Source organism: Pimephales promelas, chromosome 2 (assembly GCF_988280905.1).
Source record: "Pimephales promelas chromosome 2, fPimPro1.hap1.1, whole genome shotgun sequence".
Taxonomy (NCBI): domain Eukaryota; kingdom Metazoa; phylum Chordata; class Actinopteri; order Cypriniformes; family Leuciscidae; genus Pimephales; species Pimephales promelas.
This window is the reverse complement of record NC_142770.1, coordinates 4,875,396-4,903,160: the sequence shown is the minus strand read 5'-3', so window position 1 is coordinate 4,903,160 and position 27,765 is coordinate 4,875,396. Positions and strand designations below refer to the sequence as shown.

At 36.7% G+C, this 27,765-nt stretch overlaps 2 protein-coding genes across 2 annotated transcripts; one reads left to right on the top strand and one right to left on the bottom strand.

The window, feature by feature from the left end:
* The first annotated feature begins 1,528 nt into the window (after positions 1–1,528).
* Positions 1,529–10,931, top strand: LOC120486614 (uncharacterized). The gene is made up of 6 exons (XM_089121297.1): positions 1,529–1,633; positions 2,740–3,054; positions 4,012–4,341; positions 4,899–5,018; positions 6,172–6,197; positions 6,485–10,931. The coding sequence occupies exons 1-6, from the start codon at positions 1,570–1,572 to the stop codon at positions 6,551–6,553; spliced, it is 924 nt and encodes a 307-aa protein (XP_088977423.1). The 5' UTR covers positions 1,529–1,569; the 3' UTR covers positions 6,554–10,931.
* A 9,104-nt stretch (positions 10,932–20,035) lies between these two features.
* On the bottom strand, positions 20,036–25,414 carry LOC120486589 (uncharacterized). Its single transcript, XM_039682704.2, has 6 exons — positions 25,205–25,414; positions 24,353–24,670; positions 21,532–21,822; positions 21,290–21,415; positions 21,114–21,175; positions 20,036–20,425 (listed from the first exon to the last, which is right to left on the bottom strand). The coding sequence occupies exons 1-6, from the start codon at positions 25,344–25,346 to the stop codon at positions 20,378–20,380; spliced, it is 987 nt and encodes a 328-aa protein (XP_039538638.2). The 5' UTR covers positions 25,347–25,414; the 3' UTR covers positions 20,036–20,377.
* Between the last annotated feature and the right edge of the window lie 2,351 nt (positions 25,415–27,765).

Genomic DNA, 27,765 nt, shown 5'->3' with positions numbered 1-27,765 from the left:
TATATGACTGACAGACAAGAACGGTTTGACTGAAAAATGTCAAAATTGAAAATACTGCGAAAACAAAGACACCTACATCTTGGATGCCCTTGAGGTCAGATAAAACATATCAAAAATTAATTTCAAAGTGAACTATCCCTTTAAGCAATCTAAAATAGTTTTAGCTAAATAACAGGTCGGGATATCCATCATTTTTACCACATTATGACAACAAAATCACTTGAACGCAACACACTGGTAAATACCAGTTCACAAGTGGGAAATATCATATTTTCCATAGCACGTGAACGCACCATGAGTCCAAGTTCGAGGCAACGTAAGGTTTCTCGGGAGAATGTTAAGAATCTGTAAAGATTTTATCCACCACCATGTCCCTTTATGGGCTCCATAAGACGTGAGACGCCAAGAATGTGTTGCTTGGAAAGCTAAATGTGTTGCATTTAGGGGTTAAATGTGTTGCTTGATCACTAGTTGTTGCATCATCTTTATAGTTCACAGACATCATTTCTATTTTTTAGGTGCTGCCATCCACTAGATGGTGCTATTTATCAGTTGAATCAGGATCAGGGTGAATAGTGGCACTCACTGCAGAGTCAAATGACAACTCTCTGTGGTTAGATATTCTAGCTCCCCCCATAGGCACACATTAAATTTACTCCTAGCTCAGAAAACAGAGACGTGAAGTCTCCAAGGATTGCTTTTCCTGTATGTGTGATAACCCGAGCACAAGGTGAGTTTAATGATGTGGTGAACTTGTACGGTTGCACCTGATATAGTGAATCGTGTGTCCTGATCCAGAAGATCTGATCAAGATTTGTCCGCAAGCAGATAGCTAGCTATTAGGTTGTATTTGAGCATGTGATATGGAGAATCATTTGGAAAATGAATGGTATAATAACTAAGCAGATCCCAGGAGAGAAGAGAAAGGGAAATTGCCATTAGAAATAAGGAACATGCAGAAGTCTTAGATACAAACTTCGCCGAAATCCATAGCAATAAACCCAGATAGCAACATGGATGAAGGTTTTAATTCTTTTAAAGTTAAAAATAACAAGAATAGAGAATGAATAAAGAGTTGAAAAGGAGACACATTCAGGATTCAAACTAAAGTGGGGAAAGAAGGGTTACAGGTTAGAAACAAGGTTAACCGTGGCTCTGTATCGCACAATATTCACTGCATATCATTGGAAAGTGTGGACAGACTGCTGTGCTGTATAATTGCTGTGGACACAGATTCTACACTGTGAGGCAGCTAGCCTATAAAAGAGAAAGAAATCAGCTTGCTGAGAAACCCTAAAGAGATTTGGAATTCAATGTCGTTTCAGTTCACGCAGAAACATTAGGGTCTATGACATTCTTCTAAAATATTTAAGAGAGATTTGATCAGAAGGATATAGTTTTATTTTTCTTCTTTTTTCCCCCTTTTCATTTAACTGTTCCTTTCGTTGATCGAGACTTCACACTCCATTCCGATAGGTGGCGGAAATTGAGCTCAAGCTGGTTTGCCAACCGCCAGAAGAAGAAGATCAAAAGCAAGAAGCATGCAACGCTTTCATTCATTTTCGCGGCATGTGTATGGACAACATGAAGGCGAAATATTTATTTTGCTCAGTGTGGTTTTTATTCGCACATGGTAAGACATATGTTACAATCTCTGTTCTTGTCAAACATAAAAATGAATGACAAAAGTTTTACAGTTAACGTTATGAAGATTTTAGATTTTAATGTGATGCCATAAATTATCACATGCTCAGGGTATGTTTCGTGAAAGTGTAGACTACATAAGATAGATGTAGCCTAAATCGCCTTTCGAGTGTAAGAAAAATAAATATTTGCAGAATATTACTGTTATTCGTAAGTGTAATTCATGTGTTGTAAAGCCGCAGTCTCAAGCCGCATGACTTCCATTTTTCCGCGCCTAAATCTGCCGCGCGTTTTGCGCTGTAGCAGTCGCGCCATCTCGTGGTAGGCGAAAGTCTATATTTATATTTAAAAAATATATATATACAAAAAATAAAATAAAATTGTTTTCTACGAACTCCAACAGTTTTTTGTTCTTCTTGATCTTTTTGACTTCCACTGTGGAGATTTTCATGTTGCTTTACTGTTTTATTCTTTAATAATTGCCTGGCAAAGTCATGAATATTTATATTGCTATACACTAATATTTGATGAATTGTGTAAAAAAAAAAAACCACTGCAAATATCTAAATGACTTTTTGTGTGCATGGGGCAAAAAAAGTTCCCTATAACCTGATGTACAGTTATTTTTTTTACAATTTGTGCGCAAAACCGTGCCAACTAAGCGCCGAAAAAATGAAAGTCATTAAAATACCAATCTTATTTATTTGACATGGTGCTCGATGCAGAGCCACATTGGAGGAGCTAGAGCTCAAAAATATTATGATATTTTTAGGCCAAACCGTTCGTGTCTATCAATGAGGGTCTATGGTCACCACCTCAAAGAGCATGCACAGAGAAGTCAAAATTAAACATGATTTAATGACTCGTAAATGTAAGTACACATTGATGGCCTAAGTCACGAAATGAGCAGTTTGTCTGATGAGTGAATGTGTAAATCAATGTTCTTCTGATGTTTGTTTGCATGTTACATTATGAATCCAGATATATTTCTATTCTCACAATGGAGAAAAAAAACCCACAAAAGTTTTCACTGCCCTTTGTGTTGTGTAATTTTATTTGGTTTATAATTTAATGATCTGTTCATTTCTTCTTCAGGTGCTGAAAAAGTGTCAATGATGGAGGGAGATTCTGTCACTCTATACACTGGTGTTCAAACAAAACAACAAGAAGACATTAAATGGTATTTTAAAGACACTCGCATCGCGCAAATCACTGGAGATCTCAGTAAGATCTGTACAGATGTTCAGTGTAATGGAGACACTGAGAGATTCAGAGACAGACTGAAGCTGGATCATCAGACTGGATCTCTGACCATCACAAACACCACAAACAAACACTCTGGACCTTATCAACTAAAGATCTTCAGCAGCAGTAATGGCTTTGAAAAGACCTTCATCGTCACTGGTCACGGTGAGTCATTTAATAAATGAACCTGTTTAAAACTATACTTTTACTATAAAAAGAAATGGACAACGCAACTTCACTCTCTTCCATCATAGAGACGTGAAGCCGCCAAAGTCCAAATATGGCGCTGACTTCACTTCACTGATCTGGTGAGTGTGAAGTGGAGCCACGATATCAAGGCCCAGTCCTCCTCACTCCTGCAGTCCGGTCAATTTACTGCAGAACAACTCATGTCGGTGTGAAATAAACAGTTATGGGTATGTAGATGTTAAAGTTAAAGCACCAATCTTCTCCTGAAGACCTCGAAAATAGTCTGTCAGTGAGTACTTAATCTCAGCTGACAGTCATAATGTCACACTCCTGTTTTTATAGCATCAAATAACTAAAACCAAACTTAAGTAAAAAAACGAACACTTGAACTTACATCAGTGTGATCTGAAAGCTACATTAAAGCTGCAGTAAGTAACCTATGTAAACAAATATTTTTTACGTAATTTGTTAAAACTGTCATCATGTCCTGACAGTAGAATATGAGACGGATAATATGTGAAAAAACCAAGCTCCTCTGGCTCCTCCCAGTGGTCCTATTGCCATTAGCAGAAATACACCGCTCTCGGTCAGAAACAACCAATCAGAGCCAGGAGGAGTGTCTTAGCAGTGTCAATCACGCTCGTTTATGGGCTGATCACGGCCTAAACTCCCAGTTTGTCGAGTGGCACCTGCTCATAAAACAAAGAAGGGTAAAAGGAAAAAAACGATGACGATAAACAAGCTAAAAAGAAAGAATTAGACAGAGCCCATTGACTCCGCGTTACATGTAGATAAAATGTCACACACTGTACAAAAGCAACAATTGAAACCTGATATTATGAGTGAAAATAATAGCGTGAGTGATAATGGCGTGGCGTGAGTGATAATGAACAATTTTTTGGCACACTTATCCTTTAATCGTTTGTGTTTCAGATGTTTCTGCTTCAGAACGAGATGAAATGAAGAGAAAGTCAGTGAAGTCAGGAGAATCTGTCACTTTAGATCCTGCTGTAAATAAAAACCCAAATGATGTGATGACGTGGTATTATAATGATACTCGTTTAGCTGAAATCACTGGAGAACCCAGTAAGATCTGTACAGATGTTCACAGTGATGAGAGATTCAGAGACAGAATGAAGCTGGATCATCAGACTGGATCTCTGACCATCACACACACCACAAACACACACTCTGGGGAATATCAGCTACTGATCAACAGCAGCAGCTTCAGCATCAAAAGGAGTTTCACTGTTTCTGTCACGGGTGAGTACACTTAAAATATAAAATCAACCAAGAAAATGTTTTCTTTGTGGAATGTGAGTTTATTTTTGTATTAATATTTTTTTTTAATTTTAGTTATTTGATAGGGACAATGCACTAAAATAGACGTAAACATGCCGGATTATACCCACCAGGTTAATTTACATCTGCAGTCCCTATAGACAAATTACAGAAATACAGAAAAATTATAACATACAAAATGACAAATGTAATAAATACAAAAAAAAAATAACTTAATGGTCACAAGACTGAAAGAAAGTAAGGTTTGACCAACCAACACATGCTGTTCACAAGATTAATGTCATTAACATGAGCAAATTGAGTCGGTGTTTCTGAGCTCCTGGTGATCTCTCAGTGCTGTGATGCTGTTTTAGCTGCTGTTCTTCAAAATCCCACCAGATGGGGCCATTTATCAATTTAATCGATATCATTCACCTGATGACCACAGCAGAAAAGTGTAAAGATGAGAAAGACATTAGTAAAATTGATTGAGTCACTCTCTGTTGAATAATAATGTCTGTCTGTCTGTCTGTCGGTAGATGTTCCAGATCCAGGTCTGTCTTCAGGAGCTGTTGTAGGAATATGTGTTGCTGTTCTTCTTTTGCTACTGGCCGCATCTGTAACTGCTGCTGTGATTTATTGTAAGCGAAGAAGTAAAGGTGAGTATTACTCAAATGATGGGAAGTCTGATATGTATCTTTGAGGTTTCAGGCAGTTCTTAGACATGTTACAATGGTAGACAGCATGAATTTGGGACTACTGATAAAAAAAAAATTTCTTTGTCATTAAAATAAGAACAAATACAATAAAAATAGATAAAAGGTTAGAAAGCAGGAAGCTCATGGTGTCAGAATTCAAGGCTACTATCAAGCCAGATGTTTTTAAAGGTTTAAAGGGGGTGTGATTGAAAAAGTGTGAGAACTACTGGTGTAAACCAACTGAAACACTGTTTTCACTCCTTCATAAACATTATTAGATCCATTGGCTTGATAAGTTCCATGCTCATTTACATACTGTCATCAATCTTATTCTATGCATATTGTTTTGATGAGTTAGTGACCCCTAGCAGTGGAAAAAGGCAGATTGTAGCTTTAAAGGAGTAGTTCACTTTTAAAAACTTTTGCTGATAATTTACTCACCCCCATGTCATCCAAGATGTCCATGTCTTTCTTTCCTCAGTTGAAAAGAAATTAAGGTTTTTGATGAAAACATTCCGGGATTTTTCTCCATATAATGGACTTCAATGGGAACCAGACGGTCCTAGTTAATAACAGTTTCAGATGCAGCTTCAAATGTCTTTAAACGACACCAGACGATGAATAAGGGTCTTATCATGCGAAACGATCGGTTATTTCAAAACTTATTCCAAAAATGTAACTTTTCTAAGGACAAATGCTAGCCTTGCTCTATTCTGTGAGGCGCGTTTGTAACGTCACGAAATACGTAATTACGTTCAAAAGGTCACGGGCGACGTAGCCGAAAGTACAGAGTCAGTGTTTACAAGTTGAACGCATAGGTTGAACGTGCAAACTAGCTCAAACACCGTTTACAAAAAAAAGGAATTAAAAGGTAAAACAACGATGTCGGACTATTTTGATTCTGTACTTCCGGCTACGTCGCATATGTATCAGCGCTGACTTGAGCCACAACTGTTTCAAACAATTCTTGCTCCTCCAGCGAACTAGAAACAAAATTACTAAATGATATGCAGTTGAGTTAACAATATGGAAATTTTGTGTAAAGAATTTATAAAGATTATTCTAAATAACAATAGTAATGTGTGTTTAATTGAGTTTTTTCTCGTTCAAACAGACACCAGGATGCAGTGCAGTGATCAGGTAAGAGACCGTATGCACTGAAATTGACTACACAAATCAGATTCAGATCTGCAAATTTGAAGTTTTATTTGGTTAGATTCAGAAATTATTACATTAAACCGATAATAACTTGAATCTTCAGGACAATGTGTTTAATATTCAGGAAAGGAAAGCCAGCATAGGCCTACATTCTGCAAAAATCAAAAGGAAGGCACAATTACAGTTCATCGTCTCTGCTATTTTTTCTTTATGTGTAACTGAATTATTCATGTTAATTTCTTTCACCATCTGTGATTGTTTTCTTACAGGTGAATGGTGTTAACTGCCTGATGAGTGATTCCAGTCACACGTCCTCTACTCAGACTGGACACATATAGGGTGAACAATACCACTGGCAGTGCGACTAGCCTGGCTAACGGCTAAACCACATGTTCATTTTCTCGTATTTGGGGTGTGGTTTACGAACGCCCAGAGCTTTATTATTGGGTGCTACGAATGTCTATCAAATGCACCCGTACACAGTAGCTCATAGCCAATCGAGTCAATGATACCAGATGACGTATGTAGAGCGACAGAAAATTAGATGAGGAAGAAGAGATTTAGGACATTTATGTATACAGCTTTATCGAAAGGCAACTTCACGTCCGCTGCCAAAATGTATCCGTAGATACAAACAAACTGCTTCGCTGTGTCGCATGTACGTCATTTGCCGCTCCCTCCCCGTTCTGTGATTGGTTTCCTATTTCAGGCGCAAATTTGCTTCATGGTGTCCAGGCAAGGCAGCATGGGGAAACCCAAGCTACAGTGTGACATCCATGTAACATGAATTATTCTGATACTTTAACTGAAAAGGAATGTGAAGAGAATATGGGGAAATGAGAGGTTTTATTTTAATTTTAAATTGTTTACAGAAATAATGTCTGAATATCAAGATTTCAGTAGTTTGTACTAATTTGTTGGCAAAACAAAGTTAACTAGTAATTTAAAATATTTGTCTTCCCTGGCCATTTCTAAACAGTTTTCCAAATTTGAACACTGTTTATTGTAATTTATGCTGATGAATAATGCTAAATGTATGACAAATGTCTAAGGGCTTGCTCACGTATGTCTTTTGTGCACTTAAGTTTGTTATTTCAAATGTATGCGCGCTCATAATGGAAGCACTACGGTCGCGGTGTTAAACACTCGTTTTTCCAAACGCGTCCACACCGCATTGGGATAAAAACATCCCAGATAGCAAACTAACATTGAATCAACGTGGAAACGACGTCTCTCATGACATTGAAACAACGTTGATTTTGCTCATCGAATTAACGTTGAACCAACGTCAGACGCGGCATTCTTCAAAGCTAAATGAAAATCGAAAATTGGTTTGCTTTCATAACGTTGAAACAACGTTGTTTCGATGTCATATTTCTACGTTGATTCAATGTCAGTTTGCTATCTAGCAAACTGACATTGAATCAACGTGGAGACATCGAAACAACGTTGATCTGACATTGTTTTGCTCATCGAATTAACGTTGAACCAAAGTCAGACGCGTCATTCTTTCAAAACTAACGGAAAATCAACTTGAAATCAACGCGTTGTTTCAACGTTATGAAAGCAAACCAATTTTCGATTTTCATTTAGCTTTGAAGAATGCCGCGTCTGACGTTGGTTCAACATTAATTCGATGAGCAAAATCAACGTTGTTTCAATGTCACGAGAGACGTCGTTTCCACGTTGATTCAATGTCAGTTTGCTGTCTGGGAGCCTAAAGGGGGTCGCACACCAGGCGCGCAGCGCCGCGTCGCGCAGCGCCATGTCTTCAAAATTCGAACACATTATTCTCTATGTGTGTACACACACCGGCGGCGCCATTCGGCGTCTGTCAGCGCCGCCCAGCTACGGCTCAGGACCGTGTTCAAAACCCTGCCGCGCCACAGAGCGCCATTTGCATAGTTTTATATTAAATTTACATTTATTTGTCTCAAATCGTCGTTAATGTACATACTGACTTCACCCTGTGCTGCAATATACATTTAAGCCTATTTAACATTCCTAATTTTCCTAATTACTAACAGCTTGAATAGTCATATTGGGGAAAAAATGTAAAACAAACATAGCCTTTTTAAATCCATTTTTCAATAGGCTACTCTATCATATTAACCATACACTAACTGGGTTATTATTATTAAGTACCTGTCTAAACCCATCAGTGCGAAATATTAATGCATAGGCGATGTAACGTTTGCCTCACGTGGTTACATTCACGGTCGTGTAGAGCCACCTATTGGATTTACCAGGTCACAACACACTTCAGGTAATTTCTGTAGCGTAGCAGCGGAGCGAAATGGACGAAGAAAAACTCATCAATGAAGTAGGGAGTAGTATGAAGAAGTAGGGAGTAATCAATGAAGTAGTTGCCTAGACAACAGATAACGTTACAACAAAATAACAGACTAAACAAGGTGATAGACACTTTTACTTGGTTAATAACGTTCAAACATCAGCTATTTTATTCACTTAACATAATATATATATATAATACATCCAGTTTAAACTCACCTTGCAGCTCTTGACTTCTACCAGGAGTCCGGTGTGCGATACCTGTGAATTGTTCTAGACGTGGCGGTGTGCGACCCGGTGTGCGACCCCCTTAAGAGGACATGCTAACTTGTCTCAAACCTGGTTCAAATGATCAGAGTAATCTGTATGATAGATAAAACTAATTGTATTCGCTGTATTGTTGGATTGGTCAGCCATTTGTGAGGATTTGTTAAAGCTGCTATAGTGACCCACACAAAAAACAAATGTTTTTGTTTGTTTTTTCATCATTTACTCGTATAAGACCCAGTCATCCATGTGGAAAAAAGTGCCACTATTCTCTCGATTGAAATTATGTCCCAGTGGAAGTGAGGGAACACTACAGTCTCAAATATAGAAGTGCTGCCACTGCTAATACTAATCCACTTCAAGCACTGATTAATGGACTAAAATACTACTTTTGTCCCATTTGGGTGTATTCAGTTAGAATTGACTGTTTACATGAATATATTGCCAAGATGGACACAGCTGCTACAACTGCTCTTCACAGAAATGAGTTTAAGACCACTGTGAATCAAACAACAAGTGTTCAGGCATTGAATTGAGTCAAGTGTTACTGGGATTGTTGCTGTTAATAGAAAAAAACTAATATTATGCTGCCAAGTACAAAAATTGTAAACCTTTAAAAAGCTCAGGTTAAAGGTTTTCAAAACCTTTGAAAACATGAGATCCCACCCTTCCTTTAGGGCTTCTCCGAAGCCACGCCTCCTACCGCACCGCTCCGATTATTACATCACAAGTTTCCTTCCAATCTCAGCAGTTATGGTGTATAAGTGCAGCATCAGCTGTTTGTTTTGGTTCAGGAGGAACTGTAAAAGGCAGCTGTCTAACTCTACATAGCAAGTAACGCACTGATGACATACATTACCGGTCAAAAGTTTTAGATCGGTAAGATTTTTTTATGTTTTTAAAAGAAATCTCTTCTGCTCAACAAGGCTGCAATTATTCGATAAAAAATACCAAAAAAATTGTAATACTGTGAAATGTGTGTGTGTGTGTGTGTGTGTGTGTGTGTGTGAATGGCCCGTAACTGAAGAAAGAATTCACTGCTAATCTTTCGATCAGTGTTATTTAAACAGACAATTTTTGTCTCGTACGTTCAGTTTAGCTGCAAGCCAATGGGGGCAAGGTTTCAAATGAACTATGCATGTTATACACAGAATTATCTTGCTCCGTCCATGCAATAAATGCCAGTTTTTAAATAAGCAAGAGTTTCTACTGTATTTCACTGCTACCAGTGGATGACACAGAAACAATAGACCTTATTCAGAGCAGCGCCATGACAGGTATGAAAGTGAGGCTGTGAGGGATAGACTTACCGTGTTTCCAATGGCATCCGCTGTAAAAAGCTGAATAAAGCGGCTAGATTACCTACGATTTTCCACAGCTTACATTGTCGGGAGTTTTTTGTTAACTGAAATTTCTTGGAAAGATATTTTTCTAGTGTTTCATGAGCAGAACAATCCGAAAACACATTAAATAGCAGGACAGCCCATTGAAGAGATGCAAGTCTATCCCTCATAGCCTCGCTTTCATTCTCATTAAAAACCAAAGATGGCGCTGCCGTGAATAAGGCGTATTGTGTGACCCATTTACGTGGTGGCTATCTGACACCTTAAAATCATTTATCAAACCTTAATCTGTTTTTTTTATTTGGGTCGTTGAATAAAACGATCCGTACACTATCTGTCTAAACTCTGATTGGAGTAATTTTGTATAGACCATTTCACAAGATGTAAACAACACTGGTCCAGAAACACTTCCTGTTTCAGTTTGTAACTGTTTTCTTTATTTTACATGTAAAGAAAACATCTTAAAGATGTTTGTTTAACTTTTTGATTCAGTTTTAAATGTTCTGTTGGTTGTATTTTATCCCAGCTTTTATGTAGTGTTAAAAAACTGAAACAGGAAGTGCTTCTGGACCAGTGTTGTTTACATCTTGTGAAATGGTCTATAGGCCTAGTCTTCGTACCGTTTTATATTTTTGATGAAATGTGTGAAAATGAATTACAGTGAAACTAATCTTTAAAATAAATTGTAAACAAAAATGATTATTTAAGTGCTGCTTATGAGGTTCACACTGCCAACCTCCAAACCCATGTGATTAGGTTATCTGATTACTGTTTTTTCTTATGCTTATTATAATAAACCATTTTTAAATGACAATTTTGTATTTTCACATTCTCTTTGAATGCTAGTGCACTTATATTTCAGTTATCTGGCCTGCAAGCTGTAAATGTTAGCCTTGAGAATATGCGTTTTCTTCATTCAAGATGATTTTTTTGTATGACATTCTTTAAAGTCTGACTATTCAGTCGAGTCTCTTACACCTTGATCTTAGACGAGCGTCTCTAAATCTTGTTATGTCCTAATATCATGCTCTTAATCCTATTGAGGCTTTAAAAAAGCTGAATATTTTGTCCTTTTTCTGAAGTTGTATCTTTGTATGTTCATGTGAAATAGATCATTAAAGACATCTGGTTGACTCAATAGCTGAAATCTGAATGTGTCATGATTTTTTATTATTTGTAAATAACTGAACAAAGTTACTTAGATTTATTAGAGCGATCATTGTGTGTCTGTACGTTGTAGAATGTGATTTTAACTCTGATTGGAGTTAAAGCTGAACATTTTTAGTCCTTAAAGGAGTAGTTCACTTTTGAAAACTTTTGCTGATTATTTACTCGCCCCCATGTCATCCCAGATGTCTACGTCTTTCTTCCTTCAGTCAAAAAGAAATTAAGGTTTTTGATAAACATTCCAGCATTTTTCTCCATATAATGCACTTCAATGGGAACCAAACGGTTCAAGGTCCAAATGACAGTTTCAGTGCAGCTTCAAAGGGCTTTAAACGATTTCAGACGATTAATAAGGGTCTTATCTAGCGAAACGATCGGTCATTTAAAAAAAATAACAATAAGCTCAAATGTTCGCCTTGCTCTGTTCTGTGATGCGCGTTCGTACGTGACTCTCCTATTCGAACTCGTTTATCAAAATGAACGAATCTTTTCCAGAGTCAATTTGTTCGTTTGCACTGAAAGTCTCATTTGGACCTTGAATCGTTTGGTGCCCATTGAAGTCCATTATATGGAGAAAAATCCTGGAATGTTTTCATCAAAAACCTTCATTTTTTTTTTTTCGACTGAAGAAAAAAAGACATGGACATCTTGGATGACATGGGGGTGAGTAAATTATCAGCAAAAGTTTTTTTAAAAAGTGAACTAATCCTTTAAACTTAATTTTTTAAACTGTTTTGACACTAAAGGACATTCCAGTAACAGCAGAAGTAAAACATCATGAGAAATGGAAAAACACCTTCAGCCACATGTTATTCACACAGACACAAAACTGACACCTTTAAACTCTCAAACATTCAGCACACACACTTTCTCATGCAGAGTCTAGGTCAAACCACATTTCACAGAATGAAACTTCCTTCACTTTTACTTGTTCTCATGACTATTTTGCATTTTTGGTTTGCAGATATACATGGTCTCTAGTTTTTAGGAGACACGACCACTTTTATATATGACGAACATATTTTATTTTACCTTTATGCAAATACAAACATTGATCAATGCACGTACATACATAGAGCTCATCAAATATGGTAAACTGAAGTTCAAATCTGCATCATAAGAACCAGTGAGGATTGTTCTGACATTTTAAAGATTTTTTAAATTAAATTTTTTTTACTTGAAAATAGACTTTAATGGATGGACAGAATCATACAAATATTGAAAACATCTTCATTTATGATCTGAAAATAAACAATGGTTTTATAGGTTTGGAATGACGTGTATATGAGTAAATGATTTTAGGCTCAACTATCTCAAGAATCAAACTTTTGCTGATAATTTACTCACCCCCATGTCATCCAAGATGTCCATTTCTTTCTTTCTTCAGTCGAAAAGAAATTATGATTTTTGTCAAACATTCCAGCATTTGTCTCCATATAATGCTCTTTGAACGAATGAACGAATCTTTTCCTGAGTCAATTCATAACCAAATGATTTGTTCATTTTGATGAACAAATTCGAACAGGAGAGTCACAAACGCGCATCAGAACAGAGCAAAGCGACCGTTTGAGCTCATAAAACTTAGAGTTGTTTTAAACGATCGATCGTTTTGCTTGATGAGACCCTTATTTATCATCTGGTGTCGTTTAAAGCCCTTTGAAGCTGCACTGAAACTCTCATTTGGACCTTAACCCGTTTGGTTCCCAGTAAAGTGCATTATATGGAGAAAAATGCTGGAATTTTTTTTTATCATTATTTTATTTCTTTGTCAGAAATGTGTTGAATCTTTCAACCGTAGACTTTGAATCTGAGGTTGTTTCGAGAGTTTATAAATAACGGGATCAAAAAGCAGGATTTGGGACTTAGAAAAAAAATGAAGTTTGATCATCTCACGGTGACATCAGCATAAACCACACGACTCTCCTCTTCAACTTTCTGTAAAACATAAATATCACACAAGTTTTAGCTTTTTACATGTTAACAATGTGGCATCCTGAAGATTGATTGATGACAGAAAGTAGCAAAATTATTCAAATATTGAGTAACATTACACTGTTAGGGTATTACAACTTTGAAGTAGTAAAATGTGCCCTTAAGGCATGCATGTATTATGACACTGCTATGAACCCTTCAGGGGAAAATAAGGTACAGATCCTAGATTTGAGGGTCCTGTTGTACCCCAAACGGGTCATTTTGTTGCATGTTTGTTTTCTGAGAATGTACCATGAACTGCATATGCCAAACATTATTAGTAAACTGAAAAATAGGAAATTTTGTTAATAACTACAATAGCTCTGTGATTCTCTGACTACTAAATATGAAATAGCCTATATTAAAGTAATCCCAAATTGGATGCAAAAAAGAGGACAGTGTAAATGCTGCTGTTATAAAGCAGGTTTGATGGTCATTGATTTAAAAAGCACATTTTCTCATAGACTGTCGTGCAGATGAACAGAAATACGTCCATCATTGTGACTTTTATTTCCTGAAGGCATTAGTTTTCTGTTAGATGATTTAATTTAGTCAGTTTCTTCTAAAGTAAACACTGTTCACATAATACACTTAAATGCTCAACTGAAGGTAACAGTAATTTTGTGTTAGGACTTCTTAAATGATCACAGATATTTCACTGCGCAGCACTTTTCTAGTCATCTTGCTTTATATCTTACCGGTTTGTGTCGATTTTTTCCTTTGTAGAAGGTTGTCTCTGCATACATTATTTCTTCATCATGAGTCTGAACTGTTTAAAGAATAATAAATCAACAAAACTCAATCTCAAATCAATATGTTTTTTTTTCACAACATGTTCTATTAATAAGCCTTAATTGTAATCATTTTACACTGCAATTATTAATCACATGCAATTAATGAATGCCATACTTGATACGTTTTTACATTTCCTGCAGATGCAGAAGATCCCAACGACTATAGCAACAATCAACAGAGATCCAGCCGAGATCAACACTATTAGAGACGAATCTTGTTGTGAAGGAGTGTGTGTGTCTGCTTCTGTAATGATGAAGAAAGAAGTGCACAGAGATCAGGTCAGTACACACACACACACACACACACACACACACACACACACACACACACACACATATGTGATGAGTGGTGGTGTACCTGCACATGTGTGTGTGCAGAGTGTGTTGATGTCCAGATGTGTGGTCTGGTTGCTGATGGGATTGTTCAGCACACAGCTGTAGGTGTTTTTATCCTGATATTCCACCTCCAGAGGTAGAGAGAGACTGATGCTGAGATCACACACACTGATGCTGGACAATACACTCATTCCTGCGTACCAGGACAGAGTCGCATCACACACACTCAACACTGATGATGAACACACCAATGAACAATTTGATGATGAAGATGAAGAACAGTGTGAAGAGTTTCTGATGATGACAGGAACAGGCAGACGAGCTGAGAAAAGGGTAATCAAAAATATGTTGGTTAACCTTTTTGCTTCAGTCTGTTGAGAGTTTAGTGTGATGATAGTGTGTTTTGATCTCAAAAAAAAAAAAAATATTAAACATAGATAGTGGTAATAGTAGACACATGACTAATGATTTCTCTACTCACCATAGACAGAAACAATTAAATTTTTCAAAGATTTTATTTTCTCTCCGTTTATCAGTAGTTGATAAACTCCAGTGTGTTCAGTTGTGGTGTGTGTGATGGTCAGAGATCCAGTTTGATCGTCCAGCTTCAGTCTGTCTTTGAATCTCCCATCAGGAACATTAAATATCATTAGTTTATTTTTTTGGTATCTAGCTATCGAAGAGTTGTTGGCCCCAAATTTCAACTCAATGTCTTCTGTTTGGGAAATTCCGGTAACATTATTGTGTAGAGTGACAGACTCTCCCTCCATCACTGACACTGACTGTATTTCATTTGTTTCGGTCCAAAACACACCTGGAGAACAGAAACAGATTAAAGCTCCTGATGGTTTACAAAGCCTGAAATCAGATGTAGATTTAATTGTTTAAATATAAACTGAAGAACATAGCAAACAGCAGCAAACCCAAAAACAAGCTGAAAGATGAGATTTATGAAAAAATAGATATAAGATTATGAATGAAAAACCTCATCTTTAATATATTTTAAACTTAAAGTTTTGAAAGTGTTAAACGTTAATACGGCTAATTGTCTGAGATTTTTCGTAGATAATAAAAAATAACATGTTAGTTTTGCGTTTACAGGCTTACTAAATCATATGGGATAAAAAAAATAATCTGGACCCACTCATTACTGTATAATTACTGTATATAGCAAGAAACCAATCCTACCGATATAGATATTCTACCGCAAAGTGATGATGTCACTGTTCACTGCCTTGTAACGTGCATACTTCGTACTGCTGAAATTAACCATACTGCACAGATCATGTCTCAGCTTCTCGGTGTACCCAAACACACTGAACAAGAGGAAATGACAAGCATTTGCCCCATTTTCGCTAGTACATTAGAAACTGTTGCACCCTTCAGATTAAAAAAGGTCAGAGAGAAAGGTACTGCACCGTGGTACAACAGTATTACTCACGCTATCAAGAGAAAAACTCGTAATCTAGAGCACAAATGGAAACAAACTCAGGTCTTGAGAATCGCGTGGAAAGACACTTCCCGTTATATATAGAGGCTTTTAAAGCAGCCAGGGCCGAGACTATAGATCATAACATAGTCTTAGCCCTATTACAAAGTACACTGGTATTCATGTATCGGCATTACGATGGTTTAGATTGTATCTATCAGATCGTTATAGTTTTTGTTTATTTAAATGGAGAATAATCCAAGAATTGTTCGGTGAATTATGGAGTGCCACAAGGATCGGTGTTAGGCCTCTTAGGCCTCTTAGGCTGCCTCTTGGTAATATAGAAAACATTAAATAATTTCCACACTTAAACAGATGATTCTCAGTTATATATTTCATCACAACCAGATGAATCTTCTGACAAGAGATATAAAATATTCGATGACATGTGATTTTCTTAATTAAATTCAGATAAGACTAACGTATTACTACTACCAAACACATGTACACAGAACCTACAATTAGCATTTGAAAGGATGTGCTGTAACCTCATCCTCTAAAGACCTGGGTGTTATATAAGACAGGAACTTGTCTTTTGAAGATCATCATATGTTACAAACACAACACAGCCTTCTTCGACCACAGAAAAAAAAATCGAAGGTCCAGTTCATGCTATCTGTTTCTGATGGAGAAAAGTTTGTTCATGCATTCGTGACCTCGAGACTAGATTACTGTAATGCGTTAGCTGGAAGTCTTGTATCCTCACTAAATATATATTTATATAATTAGTCTCTTGTAATTTGATAATCTTACAAAAAAAACGAATTAATGAGTTAGGTCAAAAGTAATTAAAAGTAAGCTCCTCCGATTCAGCTCCTGTGTATTTAAGTAATCTTCTATCACACTCTTTAAGGTCACAAAACTCTGGGCTTCTGATAGTACCAAGGATCTCTAAGTCCTCTAAAGGAGGGAAAGCATTTCAAATTTGGTTCATAAACTTTGGAAAAGCCTTCCTGATAATGTTCGGTGCTCAGACTCATTCTCCCAGTTTAAATCTATATTAAATACGCATCTCATTTCATTAACCGAGCTTTCATAATGCATCTCATAACCCTATATAATATATTATACCAAATCAAATGCACATGATTATCCTTTCTTAATGATATGAACAGCAGATATGCTAATTATTTGCTTTTCTGTCTTTTCCTCGGGATGCACCACTGCCAACTTTTCTATAGTGTGATCATTTTGATTACGCATTTTTTTGTATAGCTTCTATAAAACTATATAAAACCGCAATGTAAATAAATGTGAATTGCGAGTTCAACAAAGGTTTTGGACTTTTAAGCAAAATTATCAGTCACAAAGGATTTGAAATTCGAATGAAAACAGAGACTGATATTCAAAGTAAGTAAATTATATTTATTTATCTAAATGACAATAGAAAATAATGTTAAATGAGCAGCAGCATACTTTATTGCCCTGAAATGGGAAATATTACAGTATAAAAATGATTTAAAAACTTACCCATCAGACTCCAGCAGCTCAAACACAACAAAACTAACTTGTGAAGCATTTTTTTAAAAATGGTTCAGTCTGATAAACTCCCACCCTGTTGTGTGTGTGTGTGTGTGTGTGTGTGTGTTGGTGTGAGTCCTCCCCCGACAGAGTCTGACGCTCTTAGTTCACATTTTCTGAACGTGTTATGAATATATATATAGGTAGTAACTGATGACATCTGGATTACGTAATCAGATATATTTTTTTTTAAATTACGTCATTCTCAAAATTTCTGTGAATTACTGATTTCTCATTGAAGCCTTCTAATATTTTTTTTAATTTTTAAATTGTCCATGCTATAAACGCGTATACTTCAGAAGTGTTAATGCACACATAGACCAGCCAATAGTCATGTGACTATCACTGAAAACTGAGACCCAAAGGATTTGATCACTGGATTCACGGAAATAGTTTTAAACAAGTGTCTTCTTATTGCAACACTGCATTTCTAATCACATGACAAAAACATTAAGCTAATCAATATGGCACAAGATTATCTTACCAAAAAAATTGGATTAAGGAGTTAGGTCAAAAGTAATTAAGTCAGACTAAATTACCTTAAATGTGTAGTGTAATGGATTATTTTACTTACTATAATTGTTGTATCTCGGTAGTCGACTACGAATTGTAAATAGGCTAATCTACCTATATGTGTATGTGTATATATATATATGTGTGTGTGTGTGTATATATAAACATTTAACATTCACTTTTTTGGAAAACTAGTTGTCTATGTCAAAATAGAAAAACATTGTGTTAAAAAAATATCTAACTTTAGTGATAAAAAAGGTGTTTGGAAAACCCAAAGTACAAAGTGAAAAGTTTGTGCATCTCACATTACACACTGTAGTTCAGCTTGTGAGTCAGACTGAAACTGCTGTGGTCAGGTCTCTTCAGAAACGTGGTTTGATCTGCATGGTGGACAAACATCTTGTGTGTGTGTGTGTGAGTGTGTGTGTGAGAAAACTGCCATTCAGAGCATGTAGTTTGTATGTGAAGGGCCACATTTCCAGGTCATGTTAAGATAAAAACAGAGTATTTTTTAGCTGAGTTTCTGGATGCTGTGATATTTTTGAACCATTAAATTAACTTTCAGACACATGAACTTATTAGCGTAATCAAAAGTTGTGATATGAGGAGCAACAGTAAATTCAAATAATAGTTAATAATCTTTAACTGAAAATTACTTTGTCTGTAGAGTAAAATAAATGGAGTGGTTTGAGTGGGACGAGCCTTGTAGTGTTTCACTGTACGGAGCAGTAAGAGGAAATGACGTCAAACATCCACTGCGAATCACATGATCTTTTAAACGGTTCAGTGATCAAACAGGCACAATTGTGACTCACTGCTTGAGAGGTAGACAGAAGTTTATCTGACGGCAAGATCGTCATCCAGTCAGCTCGTCGGGAGCAGCTGTGGTTCGGAGTCTCTCTCTCTCTCTCTCTCTCTCTCTCTCTCTCTCTCTCTCTCTCTCTCTCTCTCTCTCTCTCTCTCTCTCTCTCTCTCTCATTCTCACTCACACACACACGTACAGCTGCTGGAGTTATAGGTGTCTGGCTCATGGACACCTCGACACTTGATCAGGTGGAACCGGTAATCGTACCATTATTTTAAATACAAACATGTTTAATTAATGTTTTGGTGTGAGAAATATATTGCAATCAAACAGGTTCCCCATGGTGTAAATGAATCCTACCCGTGTCTGATTAATTATTAATGATAATTCAGCACATTTTAATTTTGTTTATAGAATTTATTAAATGGTGTTTAGTATGATGTACAAATTTAATTTCCACTTTTTGTTTTATTAATTAAATGTTTTAATATTACAGTGTAGTATAGTCTAGGTCAGAAGGAAATTTATTTTCACATCTTATATTTGATATTGTCCTGGATTAATGTAAAAATAAAACCCATTTAACCACACAAACCTGGATCCCTTGGCTTGCTATTTCAGTAAACACATTTTTTATACCACTGTATATAGCGCCATCTTAGGGTCAAAATAAGACTTCACTTTTGGAAGAATAACATCTCTACCTTTGACCGATAGAGGGCGTTATAATAAGATCTCAACCGCAGATAATGATCCGATAATAAACACTGTAAATCTGTGACACTCTGAGATTTTATATTTGAGTGTGTTTTGCTCTATGATTCCTGAGCTGTCTGAATCATATTGATTCACACTGCATTGCTAACACAGTTAAGTAGGGTATTCGTGTGTGTGTTAGCAATTTATACTATTTTATATCACTCACTATTCAATTCTGTATTTTTATTATTAATTTTTGGCAATTCTTTAGTTGTTTAATAATAATTCTTTAGTTGTTGTAATTGCTACATTGTCCTAACCAACCTCTAACCTTAAACGTCGTAATCCAAAAATAGAATTACAAGTAATATTCACAAACTGTATCCTTTTGTGTATATATTGCACGTAAATATTAGTTACCATATAAATGTGAATGCATGTTCACACAGACACACATTCAATACGAAAAGCAACAATTCCTTATGTAGACCTATTATTCAATATTGGCCTATTATTCTGTATATTTTCAAATTTAAACCATTTAATATATTGATCATTCAAATACAGGGAAATATATTTTCTTTTCATAATAGTACCGAACAAGAAAAAAAGCAAGCAGCAAATGAGATCAATGTTTTATGAAACATAGATATACAGTTGCATGTGATAAACTAAAAATAGATCATTTTAGTTGAGATTCTGGATTTGATGCTTTCGCATTTGCAAAAAAAAAAAAATGTAAAAAATAAAAATGTTGCAATACGAAGAGCAAAAACAAAACAGAGATGGAACATTTACATTCATTTAGCTGACGCTTTTATCCAAAGCGACTTACAATTGCTATATATGTCAGAGGTCGCCTCTGGAGCAACTAGGGGTTAAGTGCAACTCAGGGACACATTGGTGTCTCACAGTGGATTCGAACCCGGGTCTCTCACACCAAAGGCATGTGTCTTGTGCAGTGATCATCGTTTTTTGCGGACATTTTCATACACAGCATCTGTCTTGGATTTCTGAAAGGAAACACAAATTCAATCAGGAACATGTGGATCTGGATGTGACTGTTTAATTAATTAATTTTGATATAATCAGAGTGAATATTAATTGCAGATTAACCTTCACAACAAGATTTTAGTATTATCCTGTAAAAGTTATTATTCTGTTTTTCAGGACTGTGATCCAACTAAGAGATTTTTAGAGAAACACTTTTGATATTTGAAATCAACCCAAACAAACACCCTCCCTTCATTGCTCCGCCCCCAAATGAACGAACACACATTTCTAAAGAGTAAATGTGTCATTAGGGATGTAAGTTTAGTCCCACTTAATAGTTAAAGCGGAGAAAACTAAGTAAAATATAAAGTAAAATGCAAAATGCAGATGCAAATACTTGTTGCTTCCTCTATAAAGCAACCAACATCTGCTTTAAAGTGTTGAAGCTGCATGTCAGTTCAGAGCGGTCAGGCCAAACTTCAGCACAGGGAAAATGGACTTTTCAATGAACATCTAATGCTATAAAACTGACCTAATAGGGGTTGTTTTAGAATAACAAACCAATTATTATTGTTAAATCTGGTCACATATGGTTTTACAAAAAGTGTAATATATGGTGTAATGGTTTGTGCATGTACTGTATAATTAGTACAATCCATTAAAAATCCATCCACTAACTGACTGCAACGACTTTTTGCAACTTCTTACCAGTTTTCGTGTTGTTGGTTTACACGATGCTGAATCCGGTCTGTCGTCCCACCGGGTCTGAACTGTGTTAACAATAATCACAGACAAGCTGAAACAACAGAGCTTGAAATCTCCTATAAAATCTGTGTTTTTAATTTGTGAATTTGTGTAATTAATTAATATGTGTAACAACTGACCTGTTTTTCTACTTTTCTTGCAGATGCAGAAGATCACGACTATAACTACAATCATCAGAGATCCAGCAGAAGCAGAGATCAACACTATCAGAGACACCGGAGAGAGTGAAGAAGAGTGTGTGTCCGCTGTAATGATGAAAGAAGTGAACGCATCAGTGTGATCTACAACAGAAGACAGAGATCAGGTCAGTAAACACACACACACACACACACACACACATATGTGATGAGTGGTGGTGTACCTGCACATGTGTGTCTGCAGAGTGTGTTGATGTCCAGATGTGTGGTCTGGTTGCTGATGGGATTGTTCAGCACACAGCTGTAGGTGTTTTTATCCTGATATTCCACCTCCAGAGGTAGAGAGAGACTGATGCTGAGATCACACACACTGATGCTGGACAATACACTCATTCCTGCGTACCAGGACAGAGTCGCATTACACACACTCAACACTGATGATGAACACACCAATGAACAATTTGAAGAAGATGATGAAGAGCAGTCTCTGATGATGACAGGAACAGGCAGACGAGCTGGAAAATATGAGAGAATTAACAGAAAAAAATTTCATGACAACTCAAATTATAAAATAATGACACATTTTAGTCTTTAAATCATAAAGGAATATCCAGAGTTCAGTATTGCACAATTGCAAGTGACTAATCTATAAGCCCATCCCCTCGTACGCAGATCAGCCAATGGCAGTTGAGTATCAATTGCACTTTAGCGCCATTGAGAAACATTAGAAGATCCAAAGCTCTCATCGGTTTTATGGTGTTTGTGCTACAAAAAAAAAAGGTAAAACACTGTGTGTGAGGTACTACTGTTATCCTGAGAAAATGTGCAATGGAATTAATTTAATTTAGTTCAAAATCCTAAACCCAAACAAGACAGAGTAAAATATCTGGTGCATTTATCCACCGATGTGAGCGCAGAAAGTAACCAGGTTCCCTAAGGATTCAACCCCGATCCCATGCAATAAAGACGAAAAACGTTTATTTTCTGGTCATTCTCTCATTAAGTTTTAATAAAAGTTAGTCAGTCCATGCTAATATACAAGCCTAAGTAACAAACTGTTCTCATGTACAGACTGGTCTACAAACTGATTAAAGGATACAGAGCCTGACTCCACCCACTGGCAATATTTGAAAAATGATGGAAAAGTGGGCGGAGCCGAGCGGAGGGGGGCGTGCACCTGAGACACGTCTCTCTGTAGGCAAGGGTGTGGTCTTCCAACTGCAGTAGCCAGGTTCAACCTGAAGAGGGCAGCACGTTATACCCAAAAGTCCAAAAAAATTACTTGAATCAATGAGTCTCACAGATCATCAACTTAAAGTTGTTTTAGGGTTTAGTTACCCTTTTAATGTAAATTAATATACATAACTCTGCGTACATGAACAGTGATGATCCCGGATGTTGTCATCTGTGATCTTGATGACCATAAGAGGCTTCTCCCGCTTGTATTGTGTTTTTTAAACCAAAGCTTTCACACTAATTTTGTTACCTTTTATTTCAAAATCTTTTATATATCCCTTCATAGCATATTTAACTCCCACCTGAATGCTCCTCGGCGAGAGGTGTTCCTTCTGTGTCCAAAAATTCATTAAAAACATCTTGTAACAAGGTTTTTACACTGAGAAGAACTGTTTGCTGTTAGCAACTCTGTGTGTTTGTTGGTTAACAGGGCTTACCGGCCAAATTCTGATTACCACAAAAATATATACATTTATAAAATTGCATTCAAGAAAAAAGAAAGCAAAAATCTAGGATATACAGAGAGACTCACAATGGCGGTGAATGGAGCCGGTCTGTAAACTTTAGATTACTGTTTCAACAGTTCAGCCACAAGACATAACACAATATGAGATTACATTACTTTACAAACACACACACACACACACACACATCACTTACTAACCTTTCTGGGTAAATTTATACATTTGACAAAGTTTTAAGTTTGTATATTTGACAAACAAAAACCATAAAATGGCTGTAAAAATATTAGATTGAAACTGCTTTACAGCTCAAATAACATGTTTCAACAGAATAATTCATTTCTTGAAAATGGACACCATTGACTTTCATTAGCCGCTTTCCGACCGGAGGGACTTTTGCAGTTCCTAGAACCCAACGTTCCTATAACCCCTTTTTTCTCGTGTTCCGACCGGATAAATTGGGGATTTTTTTAGTTCCTCAGACCGTAACTTGGTTCCTATAACTCTTTCAGTACTCTTTCCTATAACTCTTTCTAGAGCGAGGACTTTTTAGTTCCCTTCCCGAGGTCTACGTTGATTGGTTAAACTTATAAGTCATGCCCACTGTCAACACGGAACTTGTAGCGCGCTGTCTGCCATACGCAGTGTGTTTTTGCAAAACATTCAACCAGCTAATTGATAATAATAGCTAAACTTACCCGTCGTTTTGTTTGCCTCCTGCGCTCTGCTCTTTTATCTTCTTCCATCATATTACTTAATATAATATTACGCTGGAGCCTTCGTCTTCTGTGTTTCTCTGTACAGAACTCAAGCATAATCTTTAAACGCCGCCGTTCGTTCTCCGTTAAGGTCCCGTCAAGGCAGAACAGGAACATTGCAATAGCCTCCTCCATGCTGGTTTGTTGTTGTATGTGGCCGCGCTACGTCTAGCGATGACGCTATAAAGACCGTCGCCGTGCTTGCGTCCTACCAGTTCCTATGTCCACTTGGCCAGTGCGAACGCAAGCAGCAAAACTGAGTTTGGGGGAGAGTAGTTCTTAGAACTGTTTAGAAGTGGACAGTTCCTATAACTAAGTTCCTGTAATTACTTGGTCAGAAAGCGGCTATTATAAGTGCCTCACCGTTTCCTCAATGTCCTTTTCCTTACCGTTTCCTCAATGTCTTACTTTTTTTTTTAAAGTAAACGAAGGACAGTTTTTTTTTTGGGGGGGGGGGGGGTAATCAAACTTATTCCACAAATGCTGTTGATTAAGCTTAACATTCATTTATTAATGAATTAATTTTATTAATGCATTACTAATAATACAAGAATTATATGAACATTTTGACAAATTATGGCTATACTCACCATAGACAGAAACATTGAATGTTTTTGATGACCATTTTGCTCCAATTATGACTAGTGTATAAACTCCAGTGTGTTCAGTTGTGGTGTGTGTGATGGTCAGAAATCCAGTTTGATCGTCCAGCTTCAGTCTGTCTCTGAATCTCCCATCAGGAACATCATCATATGTGGAGAAGATTCGATTCTCTCTGTTGATTTTAGCTATCAGAGAGTTTTCAGCTCCATATTTCCACAGTATGTTGTCATCATCCTGTATTTCATTAACATCAGTGTGTAGAGTGACAGAATCTCCCTCCATCACTGACATCAACTGCACTTCATCTGTCAAAACAACAAAAATGTTTTCTTTACAAAAGTTTACACATCAGATTTAGACTCCTGGTGGTTTGCCAAGCTTCAATTTAGCAATTTTAAACTATATGAACTGCACTTTGACTACCGAATTACTTTTGCGGTTGTTCATGTTAATTTTTAAGAGATCTGGGTAAGATTTCCTTTTGTCTAGAAACTAAGTCCTTGATATTAAGTAAATCCCCCCCAAAAAATGATTTGTGGGGGTGAAATACTAAAATTCCAATAAAAATACACACCTGTGCAAAATGTATGCAGTTAGCATTACCACAGGCAAAGTGATCAAAAAACTTAACTGAAAAAGACCATAAGGATGCACAAGGGTTAATTAGTTTCCCTGACTTTTCCAGGCATGAAAATAACGATGTAAAAATTCCCAGATATCTTATTTTATCCAAAATAACAGCAAGTAAAGGTCTAATGTGATCTGTTGTATTAGTTTTTTTGTACTCTTCTCTGAAAGAGATATAGCCTATTAAACCAATAAAAGCATGTATAACTTACCCAACAGACACCACCAGCACAAACAGAACAAAACAAGCATGTGTGACATTTCCTTCACCCATTCAGTGTCTGGTGTAACTAGACTATCTGTTGAAAACACAATGTGTGAATCCTCCCACAACGGAGACCCTCCTACATGCATGTGCTCTGGAAGTGTGCAGTATTTATTTGTCACGGTGTGTGTAGGCAGAGGAAGACAAAAGATTCAAAAATTCCACTTCAAATACTGTGCACTGTAAAAATGAATACGCTTTATCTAATTCTAATCAAAGGAATTGTGGCAACAGATTACAAGCAATATTATTATTTAAATTGAACAAATTAGAATTGAGTGATAATTGATCAAATTATTCCTTAAAAGTTACTCATTTATAATGAGTAAAGTTTACACCAAAAAAATTAACAAAAATATCTCACTAACAGACAGACGTCAAAAATTAATTAAGAACACTTTATTTTATATTGCCAACAGTGTTGTAGTCGAGACCACCTCACTCGAGTCCGAGTCGAAACAGAGACCAGAGAGAGTCGAGTCCGAGTCAAGACCGAGTCCATAGAAAGTCGAGTCCGAGACCAGAGACGGTAGAGTCCGAGTCGAGACCAGAGACCAGTGAGGGTTGATTACCTAATTTACTTTTATTTACTTAGAGAAATCCTTTATTTTTACTGAATTTACTTAGAGTTTAAAAAATATGATCAGTTTAGGGTAAAAAAGCCACATATAGGTGGTGTTAAAAGTAATTTTATTACAATTTGTCATGCGCAGTTGCGCACTAGAAAATCACCAATCACTGGGCGTGTCAATCAATTTAAAGAAATATTTTATTAACATACATTAATAATCATGAAAAACATTTTGAAGTGAACTCGAGTGGACTCGGGAATAAGTCCGAGTCCTAAAAAAAAAAAAATGTTCGAGTACGAGTCAATTCCGAGTCCAAATGCACACGAGTCCATGACAAGACCAAGACCATTAAAATATGGTCTCGAGACCGAGTCCGAGACGAGTCCGAGTCTCGAGTACTACAACACTGATTGCCAACATTGAAGACACCTGATGTTAACAAGCAGAATCACTGAAGGAGAAACCCGTCATTTTAAAACAAACACTGATCATCATAATGGTGACTTCAAATTATGTTTTTTTTTTGTTGTAAGTTTTACTCTTTTTAAATTGTTAGCTTTTAAGGAATTAATTTGATTAATTATTACTCAATTCTAATTTGTTCAATTTAATTAATAATATTGCTTGTAATTAGTTTCCACATTTTTTTGGATTACACTCTAAAAAAAGCTGGGTTGTTTTAACCCAATTTTGGGTAAAATATGGACAAACCCAGTCATTGGGTAAAAAATGTAATTTAAAAATGTAACCCAATGGCTGGGTTTGTCCATATTTTACAACAACCCAGCTTTTTTTAGAGTGTAGATAAAGCATATTTATTTTTACAGTGTGGCGGAGGGATGCTGCTAAACTATCAATGGAGGGAGGTGAGATTGCTGAATCTATATAGGCCACACCTCTTATCACTGATTGCTGAGTGCGCTCCACTCATGTTAATGAACTGAACGTGCTCCTCTCGAACTTTGTTAGTAAAAACATCATTTACTGAGTTCAATTGAAGTACCCATGTATCAGTTTTACGGAAGAACAATTAAAAAAAGGTCAAGTCGTCTGCCTTGCAGTGCCAGGTTTACAGAGGTGTGATTCTCGCAGCTCATCTGAGTCAGACTGAAACTGCTGCGGTCGCTTTTCTTCAGAGACACGCTTCCATAGACGTTGGAACAGGGGGGGCGGGAGGGGCGGCCGCCCCCCCTCCTACGGCCGCCCCCCTCCCTCAGCCGCCCCCTAAATTCACCTAAGCACGGGCGTCAGTTTGAAATTTGCTGGGCACAGAGACACATTCGGAAGTGCTGGGTACAAACTTGTCAAACTGTGCAGCCTTTCTATTCAACCCATAAATAAATACGTCGATCCGCCAGATTTCATTTGACCGTTTCAATGGTCCAGTGGTAGCACTTTTGCCCAGAGTGCCAGAGGTTACGGGTTCTAATCCGCCCTAGGTACAGTTTTTTTTCCTCTCTCATCAAAACAGAATATGTCCATCTGTGGTTACAGTCAATATCAAGCATAGGACACATTTATTTTGTGATTTTACCGGAATGAATAGAGTCTCCGACGTAAAGGCGATTAAAGTGCGCGTCCGAGTGAAGACTGCGCGCCACAGAGAACATAGCCTACAACTGACAGCAGCGGATTTCAAAAACAAAACATTTTAGCGCTAGATCTCTTATTTAAACGAACTAAATTAATGCTCTGCTTAACAGGATATGTTTTATTCATGTTTAAAACGTTTTATTTTCTGATATATGGTGACTCAAGCACTGATGGATCAAGGAGCGGTCCATCAGTAGAGTCACCATATCGGAAAACATTTGGAATGAGTCAGACATAGCCCACAGTAATTCTGACTTATTATGTTTTTTAAAAGAATTTCGTTTTTATAAATTGTATTTCATTTTAATCAATGGTTTTAATCAACAAGTTGACTGATAAATTC